The sequence below is a fragment of the Amblyomma mixtum genome, chromosome 6 (assembly GCF_055824585.1).
Source record: "Amblyomma mixtum isolate Tamu chromosome 6, ASM5582458v1, whole genome shotgun sequence".
Taxonomy (NCBI): domain Eukaryota; kingdom Metazoa; phylum Arthropoda; class Arachnida; order Ixodida; family Ixodidae; genus Amblyomma; species Amblyomma mixtum.
In genome coordinates, this window is record NC_143017.1 from 110,972,451 (window position 1) to 110,988,938 (window position 16,488).

General features: G+C 46.5%; 1 protein-coding gene across 1 annotated transcript in view; it reads left to right on the forward strand.

The window, feature by feature from the left end:
* Positions 1-16,488, forward strand: part of LOC149340037 (uncharacterized) — a 224,395-nt gene that overhangs the window by 177,387 nt on the left and 30,520 nt on the right. The window contains exons 2-3 of the mRNA XM_089548779.1: positions 4,898-5,103; positions 5,864-5,999. Coding sequence (XP_089404905.1) covers positions 4,898-5,103; positions 5,864-5,999 — 342 coding nt within the window. The remainder of the gene's footprint in view (positions 1-4,897; positions 5,104-5,863; positions 6,000-16,488) is intronic.

Here is a 16,488-nt window from a genome sequence, read left to right on the forward strand (position 1 = left end):
GTCTTTTGCAAGGCTTTTGGTTTCTGGTCCCATGCTTTTTTACTTGCAAATATATCCATACTTAACATTTCGCCCTCTCTATTAAAGTGGTTCAGATCGAAAAAACTGCGCAAGGGTTGAGGCAGAGAAGAGATGCGGACAGGACTTGTCTCCTTTCTTTTGCAGTTTTTATTTTTGAAATAATGTCGTGCTACCTCATCCCCAACGTACGCTCCTTAGCTACTAATGTGGACTGAACCTTGTCTTCTTGATAGGAAGCAACGAGTTGTGGTGGGCGGGTATGTTCATCGCACATATCAGTGCCATTCGATGTCCTACAGAGGTCTGCTTTGGACCTTCTCCTTTTTAGAGCTTTGCTGTCCTTAGCTCTTTCATCAGTTTTGCGCCGTTGGGGTCGGCGTCAGAAAGCCCACCGTCATACACCCACCGGTAAAATTTCTTCTCCCATCTACGAAGCACCCCCCATCCACCCCCTCCGCCCATTTAGGCGGATTCTCTAACAACTAGCCCACCGCTGCGGTGTACAGTTATGCAACACCTACGCTTTGCAACACAGTTTCGGAGGTTGTATTTGTATTTCATTGTTGCTGGCGGCGGCATCGGCAGCACGGACCGCCTACTACAACGCCTGTTTCATCAATGATCTTCCACAGCCACTAATGTTACAACTCGTAACAACCGACTGCAAAGAAGTCTCGTTCCACATTCAGCAAAACGTGTATCGACCATGTTTTTCACAAGAGATATTTGTTAAGGCATGCAACGAATGACAGCGCATTTCAGTGACCAGATAGCCGTTATCGCTATCTTAAAATAAACATCAACTCCAATATATCTCCATCGCGCCGCGGAGGCGCATTGGTTAGAGCGCTAGGCTACTGATCCCGAGGACGCGGGTTCAATCCCTTCCGTATCGGCCGCGTTTCAATGGAGGCTTAACGTAGAATGCGCCCGTGTGCTGTGTGATGTTAGTGCACGTTAAGCAACCCCACGGTGGATTAAATTAATCCGGAGCCCTCAACCACGGTGTCCCTCACAACCAACGTGTCACCTGCAGACGATAAATGCCACGCATAATACCATCTAATATGTCTCAATTTTTCACAATAAAAATCCTGCTAACCCTGGATCACTCGCGCTGGAAACCAGTAACCATCTTGTGAATTTTCAAAAAAATATTTATCAGTCGCCTGGCTGACACCGTATCTAGTAATATCAAGCTCACACGGTGATGATTCTTGAATCTCTTGCAATGTATGCGTCGAAGACGATTCCTGAATACTTCACAACGACCTTAATTTCGTTTTATCTTGATGCCAGATATTAAACATGATCTTCAATCCCTAATGATGTATTCTAGTCCGATTTCCTAATGAAATTCAACCACTTCTCTCGCAACCTTTCGTGTTCCTAATTGTAGATGTTTATAAGTTTTCATTTTTAGTAATACATGTTGTAATGGCTATATCTTTTACTTATTGCTAAAGTATGCCCCGTCCTTTAACGTCTTGGTCTAAATTATAACAGTGCACCAAGAAAACTTAAGAAGTAGTTGCACATGAACAATCTGCGGCCTTTTTTGAATATGCGCGCTCCGCTAGGGGCCTTCCCACCAAGATTTCCATTGACGACTTGAAAGCATCTAAAGACGTGCCGGTTATCATTTCGCCCACAGCTCCTGTGCTATAGCAGAGGAGTTTTGCTATTTCGCTTTGCTACAGCAAAACGTAGGAAATATACCGGACTTTCCTTTCATATACCCTATATTATTGAAGAAATGGCATCAACAAATGTTTATACATACAACATCTATTTTACGCCTCCCCCCCGCATAGGCCATTCATTAAATGTGTGGGTCTTCAGCTGCGGCGAAGACTTGTTTATATGACCCCGTTCTTTTACTTTCCTTGTTGAACTGTTATTAACATAATATATATTGCTTTAGTTTCGGCTGCTGATGGGAAATTTTCTACTGGTGTCGCTGTTTTGCTTAGTTCAGTTTTCTAAGTGTTCATCCTCATCAGCAGCAACAGCGGCCTAAATACGTGCACTGCAGGACGCCCACCTGACTTTCTGCCGCCCCCTGCGGTGCTTTGCATCACATGCCCTGTCCATACCCATTTGTTTTTCTTGATTTCGACTTGGCTGTGTAAATATGCGTACCTTGTGCACTGATGATTGTCCAACCTGTTTCTACAACACTACATAAGTATGTCCTCCTTACAATATGTCCCAATATGGGCGCTCTATGAATTGCATAATAAATAAAATAAATGAAATTTGACGCTAACCTATTTAGCGCACCGTGCTCGCTGTTAAGGCGCGGGATTACAGATAAACAGGATTTATTTTGGAGCTGCTGAGACACAGGTTGCACTTGCAGTAAATAGAATACATCAGTACCTGCGAAAAAGGCTACTGACTCAGCTTCTGAAAAAACGTCGTATATTTTCAGACGCTTCATTCGACAGAAGAAGATAAAAGAGTTTGACAGAATTCTTTTTCTCTATTTAATTTTGGACCACCGCGACCAGGTGGAGAAGAAATATGTCCTTGCACCAACTCATTATAACTGAATTATTTTTTCTTGCTAAGACAATACTCGAAAATTTTTCGAAACAACAGCAGCGTTTGTGCTGCGCAGAAGAAAGCCGGTGTCTGCGTGCTGGGAGCAGGCGATGAGCGCGAAGTTGTGCGTTAGCGGGAAAACGCCTGTCCATACCGATAAAGTTTCGCGATGCTCGCGCGCTCTCCGTTTCATACTTGCGCGCGGCCGTTGGATTATCTTGTCTTTCCATGTCGGGTCCCCTCTCGATCCGACCAGCAGTGAACACTTGGCGACATGCGCGCCGGAGTGGCGCACACTTTTTCAGCCTCTTGTTCGGATCTCTTCTCCACCCTCTTCCCCCGACTCCGCTCCGAACTCCGCGAGAGGCCACCGACTCTCGCCTAGCACGAATACGCAGTTTCGGGACTGAGGGGAGAAGATACCGCCCCCACTAATACGCTGGCCGTAATAGGTTGCGCGGCCTAATTGGTGCGGACACTGGCGTTTGAGGCCGTGTCATCTCTTCCGAGAAAGGCGAACTCTCCCCGACCCTCTCTCGGCGGCAACCCGTCCCGCCTCCGCCGACCCGGAACCATTAGGGCCCGCCGCCGGCTCTAATAGATGGTCGCCGTCTCACCGAGCGGCAACAAAAAGCCTCGTGCATAGGGAAATTAGAAGTGGGGAGCCCTGTCTGGTGCGACGGCTGCGATTCCCTGAAATCAGCAAGGCGGTGCCATTCTGCACAAGCTACGATCATGACTTCCCGCATAGCTCTCGTGTATAGAGGTGCATGACTCACCCAGGAGCCTAAACAAGCGTAGATAATGTCTGCGTCCCTTCGAGCAGCGAATTTAGTCTTTCTTTCTTGTTGCTCGCGGACATGCAAAGAATCCTTAATACGTAAGAGAGAACCATTCGTGATGAATGCTCACGATCTCTTCCTAAGACCACGGCCATGATACGTGGCCGCACAACCTATTACGTTCTCTAAGTAACTGATCGTCGCCTGGAGCAAATCAAGCATTGTTTTCCCGGGAATATATTTAGTGAATTTTTTGGCTGTATTTACTCAAGTCGAACATTACTAAGTATTTGAAGAAATACTGGTAGCCAGCACTAAATAATACGTTAGCATAAGCTATAGCTTCGTCGGGAAACTCAGTGACCGCTTTAAAAATGCAACCACTGGTAGCCTTAGGAAACCCAATGAGGTTGATATCATACTTGGACAGCAGGTATAATTGTGGAGCAGCCGCATTGTGGATATTTTCTTCCGCGCTGGTTGAGGGGTTACGGCGCTCGCCTGCTGACCCGAAACACGCGAGTTCGATTCCGGCCGTGGCGGTCGAATTTGGATGGAGCCAAAATTCTAGAGGCCCATGTATTGTGCGATGTCAGTGTACGTTAAAGAACCCCAGGCGGTCGAAATTTCTGGAGCCCTCCACTACGGCGTCCCTCATAGCCTGAGTCGCTTTGGGACGTTAAACCTCCATAAACCGTAAACCATTGTGCGTATTTACTATCCACTCGGGAGCAGAACAGAAAAGAACAGCAACCGTCTGTGAACGAATGTTCACTGGGAATGAATGTTTAGTATTAGGTCACATATAAGTCAAATCCGTTATGCGGAGACAGATATTTCTCAACAGAGTCGGCTGGCCAACAGATACAAAACGAGGCAAATGCAGGAGAGAGGATACTGCTCACATAAAAGCCACAACTTCTAGGCTTGAATAGTGTTCTTTCTTGTTTGTGTGTCCTGTACTTCCTCGCGCTCGCACGCTTCAACATTTTGCGGATGCCATCAGCGGAGTGTCAGTGTGCATTGAAGCAGCAGTCTTACAATGTCGCAGTCTAATATTGTTCGTAATCTGCATGTTCACTCCTCTCAAAATAGTACCCGCGTGCTGGCATCTCCCACTCATTCGTTGCGTCGCTTCGAGTTTTTCTGCTTTACAAGGAGCATTAATCAGTGCCACAATGGGCCTGACTCGTTGTTACAATCTTCAGTAAAACACCTTTCTCTCAGGCTTTCTTTCTGTGTTCTTAAGAAAGCTGCCGTTTTCGGCGCGAGCCCTGTTTTGACTATTAGAGCTTCGTTCCAACATATGTCCTTTTTGTCACGTGCACGCTCGGGACTGCTGAGAATGGACCTGGTTTTCTGTTCGATGCGCACTGCTAGGCGTGTACAATGCAGAGCGGATACCACAGGCCTTCTCCGAACTATCGCTATCGGTTTGACTTCCGCGCGCAGTTTTCCTTAGTATAAATGTCACCAGCTATAGTTCAGTATTCTGTCCTTAAAAACACCACGGACCCCACTCATCGTCTACGCCTTTCTCTTCGCAGCGGGCAGCGGGCTGCGTCTCCTGCGGCTGGACGTTCCCTCGGTGGCTCGCCACGGGCAGCCGGCGTGGCTCAACTGCAGCTACGACCTGGAGCGGGACCAGCTGTACTCCATCAAGTGGTACAAGAACAACGTCGAGATATACCGCTACCTGCCCAGCGAGACGCCCCGCACCAAGGTCTACAACATGCCCGGCATCCACATCGACGTAAGACAACTCATCCACACTTCTAGCTCCCGACCGCAGAGCCGAAGTGTATGTCGCCTGATTTTTAAGGACGCAGTAACCACGCGGTACCAGGTTAAGTAAGGCACACTACCTTTCTTGTTAGCTGACCGCCAAGAATATTGGCTAAGCTGTATTCGTCACTCCAAATTGCAAAGCAGTGCAATTTAGCGAAGTTCCCACACAGTGCAAATAGTTGAAAGTGTTACACGACAGCGTTTGCATCCCGTTCAGTAGAGAATCAACTGTAGTTGTTCGCGTTGGCATGTCGAGAAAATCTCGATCGGTCGAGAGGGCCGTAGCGTTGCACGTTCAGCTATGGATTGCAAATTATTAAAACTTGAGTTTAAATTGTGGTTATGAGGTTTTAGCCTGTCTCAAATAAAATTTTGACCTATATTACGATAAACGAAACCCCGGATAATTAGTTGGGAATCAAAACCACGACTCTTGGGCAGCGAGAAAGACACACCATTGAGGTACGTTCATTCGAATGTGTTAAAGAGTGACCTTGAGTTCCTTGTGGTGTACCACGTAGATCTACTATGCCTGCTGATGTATGCTAATGATCGTGAGCAATTAGAAAGAGGTAACAAGAAAGTAAGTAGCCAATAACCATTCACGCTGTCGCGTCGTACCTCTTAAGTATCCTTCTAATTTATGCCGTCTGCTCCACGGGTACTGTAGTATACCTAAACTCTCTCTATTGTTTCTCCCCCCCCATATCTGCCTTTGCGAATAGTTGTCTCGGTCGAACACCAGCGACCTCTACCTGACCGGGGTGGACCTGCACTCGGAGGGCAAGTACCGCTGCGAGGTGTCGGCAGAGTCGCCCTCCTTCCAGACAGAGCGCGCCCAGAAGGAGATGGTCGTCTACGGTGAGCCCCCCGCACAATCCTATGCAGCTTAACTTGTGCCAGTTGTTCTAGAGACAAAATTAAATCGCTTGCAAACTTCACCATCGCGAGTTCACGCCACAGACTGCCCTTGTCAGGTGTGCAGTTTAGTGAAGGGTACTGAGCTCGAATGATAACGATCCCTGTAATTACAGCATAGTGTAATCAAAACCAGGAATGACGCTTTTGTAGTCTTCCATGCTTCGTTTTGTATTGGATTCAACTCGCTTTGTTATTGGTTAAGTCACTATTTTTGTTTATGTGAAAAAAAGAAAAGGCCACACTGATACCAGGACAGTTCTGATGAGATTTCTGATTAGGTGGCTTCTTGAAATTTAAATTTCAGCCCCCATTACCAACTGATTTCTGCTGAAAGAAAAGAAGACTCCTGGAAGAAAAAAAAAACAGAAATAATAAGCGAAGCAAGGACCTTTGTTTAAGAAAATAAAATAACGCACAATATCACATATAGCTTTTCTCATAAGAAAAAAAAAACAGAACAGGACAGATGATATAAAGGAATCGAGTGCGTCAGTTTTTTTTTTCAATCCTCTTTTTTTTATAGTAGTAATCTGACATTTATGACGACTACGACTTTACACTGGACTGGTTACCATTGTTGATGTATTCTCTTTTTTCCACTTTTTTTTTTGGTTTTGAAGAACGTGAAGACGCTCGTTTATATCTGGACTGCTCCGCCTGTGGGGCACCACAATCTGTTACTCTAGAGCAGGGTGCGCCATTTCCTCCCGGCTTTGGAAGTAGCCTGGGTATACTTTACTGTATTTGTTATTATCTTTTTACATAACATTAACCGTTTTTAACGAACACCAAGTGACATAAAGTAAATATGTGGTGGCTAAGTGGTGCTACTCAGCCAGTAGCTTCAAGCCGGTGTGTTTGAGTGCAGCACGAAACAAACTTCTTTTTTTTTTTTCATATATGAAATCATATCGGATGGAGATAAGCGTTGCTTTCGGCGTCGGTTTCGTTCTCAGCTTCCGTTTCAGTTCGCGTGTCGAATTCGCTGCAGATCACCGGGGGTCGGAACTCTAAGCATTTCACGCCCGGAACTTCTAAAGAACAACATGCTGTGCTTTATATGAGCTACACCATTCTGTTGCTGCACATTAGCAACAAGCATTACTTTTTGTAGTGAGCTACTGGCTTCTCGACGTTACCGGGAAGTCGGGACAGCGGTCAACTTCAGTTGATTTGCCACCGCGTGGCGTGTGACAAAAAACTGACGGCTGTTTTTATTTTTATTTTTTGCTGGAACAAAAAATTACATGGTGGTAATGAGAGTTCGATTTAAGAATTTCCTGTTGTGTGCGGTGTAGCGTTATATCAGTCGGCTACGATGTTACATGCTTGTGAACGCATCAGCTGATAATTAGAGGATGGACCTTTCGGTTTAGACCAAAAAACACCAATGAAATTGCGTCAAATTACTTTTTTTTCTATTTCAGGCATGAATTTCTGGCATAAATTTCACAAGTGCACTATTGCAGAATTGCTGGCTATGAGGAAATTCTGCGACAAGGAACGCGATGAAACAAAGGCATTCTTGATATTCAGTAACGCTGTTGTGCATTTTGAAGAATTCATTAATGAACTCAGGCACGCCGGTGAAGATCGGGAAATCGTTGCACATCCTAGCCAAGCACTGTTGGCTAGCGCATAGCGCCGTCTGCTCAGACTTATCACAGGATTAGGGCCGTCGCTTGAATTAAGTGCCTTTTTACACACTTCATGTAAGAACAGTGACAACACTTAGAATAGTAACAAGCTACCGTCAAGCGAAGCTACGCGCAAACAGCAAGAAAATGTCGTGTTCTGTCTTCCGCAAAGGCTGAGCGGCTGCTCTGTCGCTGCCGTCAGCGAACAGACCAATGACGTGCGGTTCTCTCGTTCAACCCAGACTGCAACTAGAACATGACAGCTAAGTTTTTCAGAGCAATTTTCCACTTATGTTTTTGTCTTAATGACCGAGGATGTACCTTGGACGTTTTTACTTTCGTTTTTTTTTACAACACTACAACTTCTTTCTCTAAAGAGAACTCTTCACGCAGGCATTCGTGTATTAACTGCTACTGCATGAGCTGTTCTTGGTAAAAAATGAAGGCCAAGATAAACTCTGCGTCCCATTTGACCGCACAGGCACATCATATTTTTTTACCAAAGAAAAGCAAACTCGTAGGTAAAAGAAATATCCACCAAAAAAAAAAAAAAAACGAATTATGTTCTGCAGTAAACACCAAAATTAGGGCACCGAATTAAAAAAAAAATCAGAACTGAAAAGTCTAATCTCTCAATTACAACTCTACTGCGAGAGATGAGGAATCGCCTTTTTTTGTATGTATCCGCCAGCACGGGATTTAGGAATGGATAGTCACTCTCTGCTATACATTAAAATTGCTCTGAATGTTCCTCGTTACTCTACACGTCCATTGTTTGGACTTTGAATGGTTTTGGAACAAATGTCCGGTGAGACATGGAGTCGTAGCTGTCTTTGGCGTGTGCGTGAGGTCACCTACAAACTACATCGTGTGGTAAAATCTAGTGCGTTTTCTGCACCATTAGTTACACCAAACAACGGGACTTTTCTCACTGAGACTCCTTAAGCCGCAAGGCTTAGTGGCACCAGCTGCGAGCTTTCTCAAATTCTTGATAACGATCGAAAGTAACCATATCCGATGGGGAAGTCAGAATTATTGTATTGTCTATGAGTTTTTCAAAATTTTGCTGCGTTGTAATCTACATTTTACGGTTTTAAGAAAGTGCTTTTTGCTTCGTGTACAGAAGGTATTTATAATCTAATTCGAAGTTCTTTTCCGTATTGACGTGAGCTCCCATAGTTCATTAGTGGAGTTAGGTCTAATCATATTACACGCGAGTGAAACCAGCTATGTATATCTTTACTCATTTTGTTTTACGAAAGAAAGGCGGATTTTAAGGCGGCGAGGCCGAAGAAATACGAATCGTGTAGCTCTCTTAAATGTTTTCAGAACCAATTTATAAATTTGCCGTGGTAACTTTTCAGTTAATAAAGAAATATACCTGCATAATTCGATTACCTCCTCGCGACTTCTGTTTCTGCCCCGAGAACTGTGCTACGCTGCACGTTCTTCTGCCCCGTTAGGTGGGGCCGTCTCCGTTGCGGCAACTCTAATTCCCCGTTATCTGCATTTCAAAGAGACTAACACTTTTATTATTGCGTGTAGTTCTGTTCATTCACTCGATATTTGCCAGGAAAGTCAAGCCTCTAACTGTTTCAGGAAGGGCGGTTTCACGAAAACCACTTCGAAAGTTATAGTAATTTTGCGCGAATTATTTACGGTGTAGTTTAATGTCAAAATTAATTATTTAGCTCATTTGAGTAAAAAAATCTGCCTCACGGTCTGCGTATTTATTGCCGAGCCATTTTTTTTTTCTGAATAAAGCAGGAAGTAAGCGACCGACCCATTTGTATCATTTTCCGTCCCCGCCTTGTGTCGAGCCCTTTTTCCCACAGAAAGTAAGTGCACAAAATGCACGTATTGTGAGTCAGCTAAGAACTGCACACCGTTCCATGTCTATTAAAACTATTCGCTCATAGCAAAGCCCCTCTTTATGACCTGCTTCAGCCTCCTCTGCAGAGTAACTTCAAACGCTCTGTTGTCCTCTGTATGCATTGGTAATAACTCCTTGGCGGAACTACTTTCAGTGGGGAGTAGAATACTGCCAGAGAAGGCTGTGTGCCCTTCGCATTGGTTTCGTTCGAATTACGTAGCTAGAAAGCGGACGCTAGCAGTTAAAAAATTTTGCATGCTTTTCAAAAATCTCTGCTGCGAAAATCCCACCGGCACGTGTAAGCTTAAGGCAAGTGGTAGAAGGCAACCAAGAAACAGATGAAGTAACGAAGACTGCTGACGCAAAGTAGGAATTAACTGGGTGAACTTCGTGTAACAATTACGACAGGGTGACGGCAGAATGGAATTGGGTATAAATATTACAGCACATAATTATAACACCAAGAAACAGCTATAGCATTCGTGGGGATTATCATTAGTGCCTCCGTGTCAGTTTCTTTGACATGATAGCCGTCAATATTTTTCTTTTCATCGTAAGAAGTCGTGGTAGTCTCGAGTTGCAGCGTGACGCGCAGAGGGGATAGCTGCCAGCTATCCCCTCTGCAAACGATGTCTATGGTAATCATTTAAGCTGGTAACCAATGGTGCCTGCATCAGTCGCCCATCAACTCCCTTTCCCGAAATGAGTGTGAGTTCTTAGCCAGTGCCTGTGGCGGCTTGCAGCGATAAAAAAAAGTTTAAGGGTGCATGGTTCCTCAAAGCTGCGCTTATTGCTAGTAATTCTTTCTTTTCTGGCTTTGATTGTCGTGTTTTCTCTTTTTTTTTTTGTTGCATCTTCGTGTATAAAATCTTCTGTTCTATAATAAAGCTCAGCTGAAATCAGCGCTTGTCCCGTCTTTCTTCCTTTCAAGTCCTCGCTGTTTCCTACTATGAATACGTACCAACTTTTTTTCGCTAATCTTGTGGCCTGTTTTTGTAAAATGGAAACTGTGTCATGTCATACCAAAGACTATGTTGTTCTTGTTGTTAACATATTTTAGCTTTGCAATAAGCTTAGAGTTTTTCCGGCTCTAGCACAGCAAAAAACGCGTTATTAATGAGTAATAAAGAGCTTCTGTTCAGCCTTAGCGTAGTCACTTGTTCAAGGTAACAGTGTTTAATCTGGACTGATGGCGTGGACCTACAAGAGCTGCAACTATATGGAAGAAGAAAAAATTGACAGGACGGTTACCACTGTGTAAAGACAGATTCAGCGACATCTCTTAAGGTATTTTTATTTTACGATACGTTGACGCAGATAATATGAGATTATAGAATATGAGAATATAGAATAGGAGAATATAGAACTATATATGTGTAGTTCTAGAGCGCTTTTTAGTTTTCCGCCATACTCGCTTTCCAACTAGCAGTCCTCTCCAGTGCGCCGCTGTGCGCACACGGCGCCACCGATCAACTTCTCCTCAGTCGGCGTGTTTCGCAGCAGCTGCCGCAGATGGATCGTGCTACATAGGGTGCCTCGGTCTAAGGAAACATTCCTCCTTCCTCGCCGAACTCTCCCTCCTCACTGCACGGAAACTCTACTCCTTCTCCCCCTTCCAGTGTAACTTCCCACTGGCTGGTTCCGTGGCAACCACCCACTGATCGCGCCTACGCTCTCGCTATGCCCTTCTCATTCCATGGTAAACATCCTCCGGGTAGATATTCCTCTGCTCTCGCGATACCCCCTTTCCGGATATTTTGGGTGGTAACCACGCCCTCTTACGGATTCATGCTCTAACTTCATACCTTCCTTCTTCCGCGGTAACCTGCCTCCGACGGGTTCCCATCGCAACGCATGCCGACGACAGCGGCATGATACTACTACTACTACTACCACCACCACCACCACCACCACCACCACCACCACCACCACCACCACCACCACCACCACCACCACCACCACCACCACTACCACCACTACTACTACTACTACTACTACTACTACTACTACTACTACTACTACTACTACTACTACTACTACTACTACTACTACTGCGGCCCCACCGCGGTGGCTCAGTGGTTACGGCGGTCGGTTGCTGACCCGAAAGACGCAGGTTCGATTCCGGCTGCGGCAGCCGGAATTTCGATGAAGGCGTTATTCGAGAGGCTCGTCTACTGTGCGATGTCAGTGCACGTTAAAGAACCCCTGGTGGTCCAAATTTTCGGAGCCCTTCACTACGGCGTCCCTCATAGCCTGAGTTGCTTCGAGACGTTAAACCCCAATAAACCAAACTACTACGACTATACTACTACTAGTACTACGGACGACGTATGACTACTGCTAGTACTACTACTACTACTACTAGTACTAGGACGACGTATGAGCTTGTATGAGCTCAGAAGTATGAGCTTGACTTCAGCCGTCTCATTTCAATCGCCCTATATTAATACCCATGGTCAGATGTTCAGGAGAACGAATGGAAGTAGTCACTGCCCGTCTTGGCCTTGCCTTTTTCCTTATTAGGCTTCCGTGAGTGGAGTCCTGTATTGGCATTCTTTTCCTTACCTTGTTTAGTTTTCTATGCATATACCTTTCGAGTTTTGGCTTCATGAGAGTATCTTGTGGCAGAGCTTTAGGCTCTCAATTTATGTCAGGCGGCCAGCATGCTTGAACTGTTCTTAGCACCTGCCTGCCACTGGGCAATATTTGCAAGTTTACGAGTAACTACACCGAGGCTGTTGTTGGGGGCTGCTGTCTTCCGTTTGCGTTTCATTGAGCGCCTCATCGCCCATTCTTCCGGGTTCTTGGATCGAAAGCGCCTCTAATCTTCAGTGGCAGTGGCAAGAAAAAACACCACGAGAACTTCTGGAAGAAAACCACTAGGCGGGCAGCACGCTTGAATTGCTCAATGGTTTCAAAGGGGCCCGGCTTCGGCCAGCGAACAGGGCCCTCACTTTCTTGCTGTTGTGTTTTTTTGTTATTCTTTCTTAGCTTGCATCACTGTTCAACGCAGCAGCGTGGCAGAAGGCTCATTCTTTGCTCTTTCGCTTCCCTCGCCCTCAATGGGGAAGGCAACGACAGGAGGAAAGGGAAACAGGGAGCAGCTCTGCGCCGCGAACGCAGCCGCAGAGAGCTTGCTCTCACGCTTGGCGTGCTGCCGCAGTGGAGCAGTCTTGCGCAAATGCCTCGGCGCGCAGTGTTGGGAGGGCGACCGAGTGCGGCTGCAGTGGGGACCGTCCGCCGTGAAGCGCACGCGACGCATCGGGGACGCGTCCTTGGCCCTTTGTTTGCCCCGCTTTCCTTCTTTCTGCCCACGCCAGTCGTAAGGCAAGCAATGCGGGGAGCCCGCGCGCTTCACTCGGGTTATTTTTCTTCTTACGGCGAGCCTTCCCGTATGTGGGGCGCCGTCAAACGCTTCATCGACGCCGGGGACCGGAGATATGTTGGCCGCAGAAGCGAGCCCTTCCTCGCATCAAGCAATGCTGGCCCCCAGCGTGCCCCAGCCACTCTTCCATCCCCTCCTCATCTCGCTGCCTCCAGACCAGTCCCTTCAGCTGCGATTTATTTGCTGCCTCTCCCCTTTCCCCTCGTTCATCATTCTTTCTTAGCATCCAAAGCGTTCTCCCCTGCAGAACTTTGCGTTCACTCTTTCTGTGGCGGCGATTCGTACCGAAAGGGCGCGGGAGGGGAAACTGCTCTAAAGAACGCTTCTCTCCTACTCCCAAGCCCTGCCTTCTGCTGCCTGCTGCCCGTGGGATGTTGGCGACCGTCCCGATAGCGAATGTCACGAACGGTTCCACCCGAAGCCCGCCGTCGTACGCACTCCCCTGGGAGCCCGCGTCCACCACCGTCAGCGTGCAACTCATGTAGCCTGAAACGCCATTTCTCCGTTCAGAGGAATCCTGCCGCGGGTGGCATTCACTTGGATTGCTGTTCCTCTTGCGCTCGATAATCCTGCGTTCATCTGGTACGACCAGAGGAGAGGTTCAGATTCGCCGGGTAGCCTTCTTGTTCCCTGCCTCATGGTCATGCGCCTCGTTCTTTACATTCGCTCCCAAGACAGTGGGCTGACGGTTATCCTACTTATACTCTCTCTCATAACTTTCTTGCAGTACTATGGAAGCTATAGACCTCCTCAGCCAACCAGGAGAGTGAGTTGAAGGTGTTCCTTCGTGCATCGTCGTCTGCTTGTCGTCTGCTCGTGGCATATGTAGATATGTTTCGAAAAGAGTATACATTGACGCTGTCTACGTACTATGGAACAATATAGTTATTGCCTCCTGACCTTGGACTGGGTTTCTATACACTGCTTTTAAATGCGTAACAAAGTCAATTTCTGCTCTCAACTCGTCATCTTTTTCTCTTGTTAATTGTTTCCTCACATATGACACATTAATTGATTTTAACCGCTTTTATTGCTTTCTGAGTTATTCTCTGATCTTTGTTTTCTTCATAACGGTATTATTGGGACTATTGACTTGGCCATGGCCACGTTTTTTATCATGTTTTTGTCGTAATCTTTTACCTCTTATATTGTCGCCTCATGTGCATTGTTAATGATATTTGTATATGTTTTTAGCCTTCTTTTCGTCATAGCCGTGTTGTTGACTTTTATAGACTGGACCGTGGCCACGCTTCCTCGTGATTTTTCTGTGGCACTTTTTTATTTCTGTTTTGCTGGGGTGATAAACGTTTCAGGATATTAATTCATGAGCAGCTGTTTTTTGCGTACTTTGTTATTTTTACCTATTTTTGTAGGCCTCCTGCTGATGCCCCCGGTAGTAGATGCGCGTAAACAAGCCTTTCTTTCCCTTTTTCATCATGCGTAATGGCAAACATCTCGAATAAAAAAAAAAAATAGATGCGCGTGCGCATCTCTGTTTCTCTGGCAAATCAAAGGCGGGGATTGACATCCTCAGCACTAAAGTTGGTAGTCGAACGCAGTTGGCTGCGTCGTTTTTCCTTCACTGTGCTCGTTTGGAAGCGCTACTTATTCCATGATGTCTGAAAACCAGCTAGACCACCTAGTTGCCCGTCTCATATTCATGTCTGGAAAGACTCTGCTTTTGAGTGGCATGTATGCATTTTCATAAGGCAACTGGGACTTCGTGACGTGTACATAGTTCACATACAATGACATAGCTCATTTTCGTGCCTTTCGATGAAGAGTACTCGATTTTGCTGCCAGGGAAGAGCGGAATATCAGAGGAATTCGGCATCCTTGATTAAAAGAACGATAAATACCGGCAGTCGCTAAAGCTGTTCGCTGACATTCTTCGTCTGCTTTCATTTGGCGGCTTCAGAGCGCTTAAAAAAAGATCGTACTGACCGGCCATGCAAGCCAAAGAGAAACAACGCTTGTGGAAAGCAGCGGGTTTCCGGCGGCGGCCCCGCAGGCGCCGATGCAGGGGCCTGCAGAGTCCTGCACTAAAGCAGCCATCGTGGCGCTTTTGTGTGGGAAGGGAGCCGGCGGCTCCGGACGAGGAAGCAGCGCGGGTCCCAGCCTTGAACCCTGTCCGGCCGGCATCCGTCTCCCTGTCGCCGACAACGCCACCGCGCGCGCTCCTTCTTCCGAAGCAGCCTGTTGTGATTGATTCCTCCTGCTTTTAATCAACTACGAAGGAAGCCGCCCCTGACGGATTAATGGACGCGGTTCCTTTATTTGTCCTGAATAGACGCCGCCGAAAGGCCCGACCATTCAGTGTGCCTTCTGCGGATGCGTATCGCATACGTCTTCTGCGCGAACTGAGCAGCCGTTGGTCGAAGATCAGTCTATTTATTGCCCTTCTTTGCTTCACGTCCGATATGGGCCGACGCTAAACGAGCGGGGTTTGCTCTTGTCACTTCCCTTCAAGTTACGCTGCCGATTTAGCGCGCCTTTGGCGTTCTCTTGTCAGGAAATGAACGAATAGAAAGTGCTGCAATACGAATAAGTTTTTTGACTATGTAATTGATTAAATTATCATTATGAATGTTTGCGCAACGCCTATTTTGTCTGCGTTGTTCCGTGTCGTATGTGCAACGTGACAACCAACGATGCTGGAAACCTAAACAGCGGTAGTCTGCCGAACGAACAGCCGGAAGGCCACCCTCATAATACAGTGTCGACCTGGACGCGACTACGGTTTAGACAAATCTTCCATGTACGTAAGTAAAGCGTTGTTTTGCAGATTCAGCAGTGGATTCCACGTTTGTTGTTGATACTGAAGATAGTTATCTCCTCTTAGTTTTGTTTCGGCTCTGTGGTAGCATCTTTCGATCTCGCAGGAGGATGCAGCAACGCAATGCTTCTGTATTCCCTTTCTAGGCGTGGCCCTGCTGTTTTGGCCGCGCCGCCCTATTCGCAGTCACACCACCCTCTGTGCGACTCCCAGTATACATCTGATTTGAGACACACTTCCGTGAGAAGAACGTTCGTGCTAAGAACATTCATGCCCTACCATAAGCTTGAGGTCCAGGTTAGCTCATTTGGTAGAGCGACTGCTCCGGGGAAGCGGTGGTCCCGGTTTCGAACCCAGGACCAGGACGAATTTTTCTTTAACTACGAAGTTTCTGAGAAAACCGTATAGCTTTCCTTTGTAGCCATATGGCGGTGCTCGGGTGGATTTCAATGAGTTATTGCTCCCTTATTATTCTCCTAATTATCTGACCCGGAAGATGTGGGTTCGATCCCGGCCGCGGCGGTTTCATTGTGATGAAGGATAAATGCTAGAGGCTCATGTTCTTTGCAATATCAGTGCACATTAAAGAACCCCAGGTGGGGAAACTTTCCGGAGCCCTCCACTACGGCATCCCTCATAGTCTGAGTCGTTTTGGGACTCTAAGCCTCATAAAACCAAACTTCTAATTCTAATTCTGCACTCCGATCCTCGCTTAATCGCATGCAAGAAAGATGAGATAGAGTGTACGGCTAATCCGC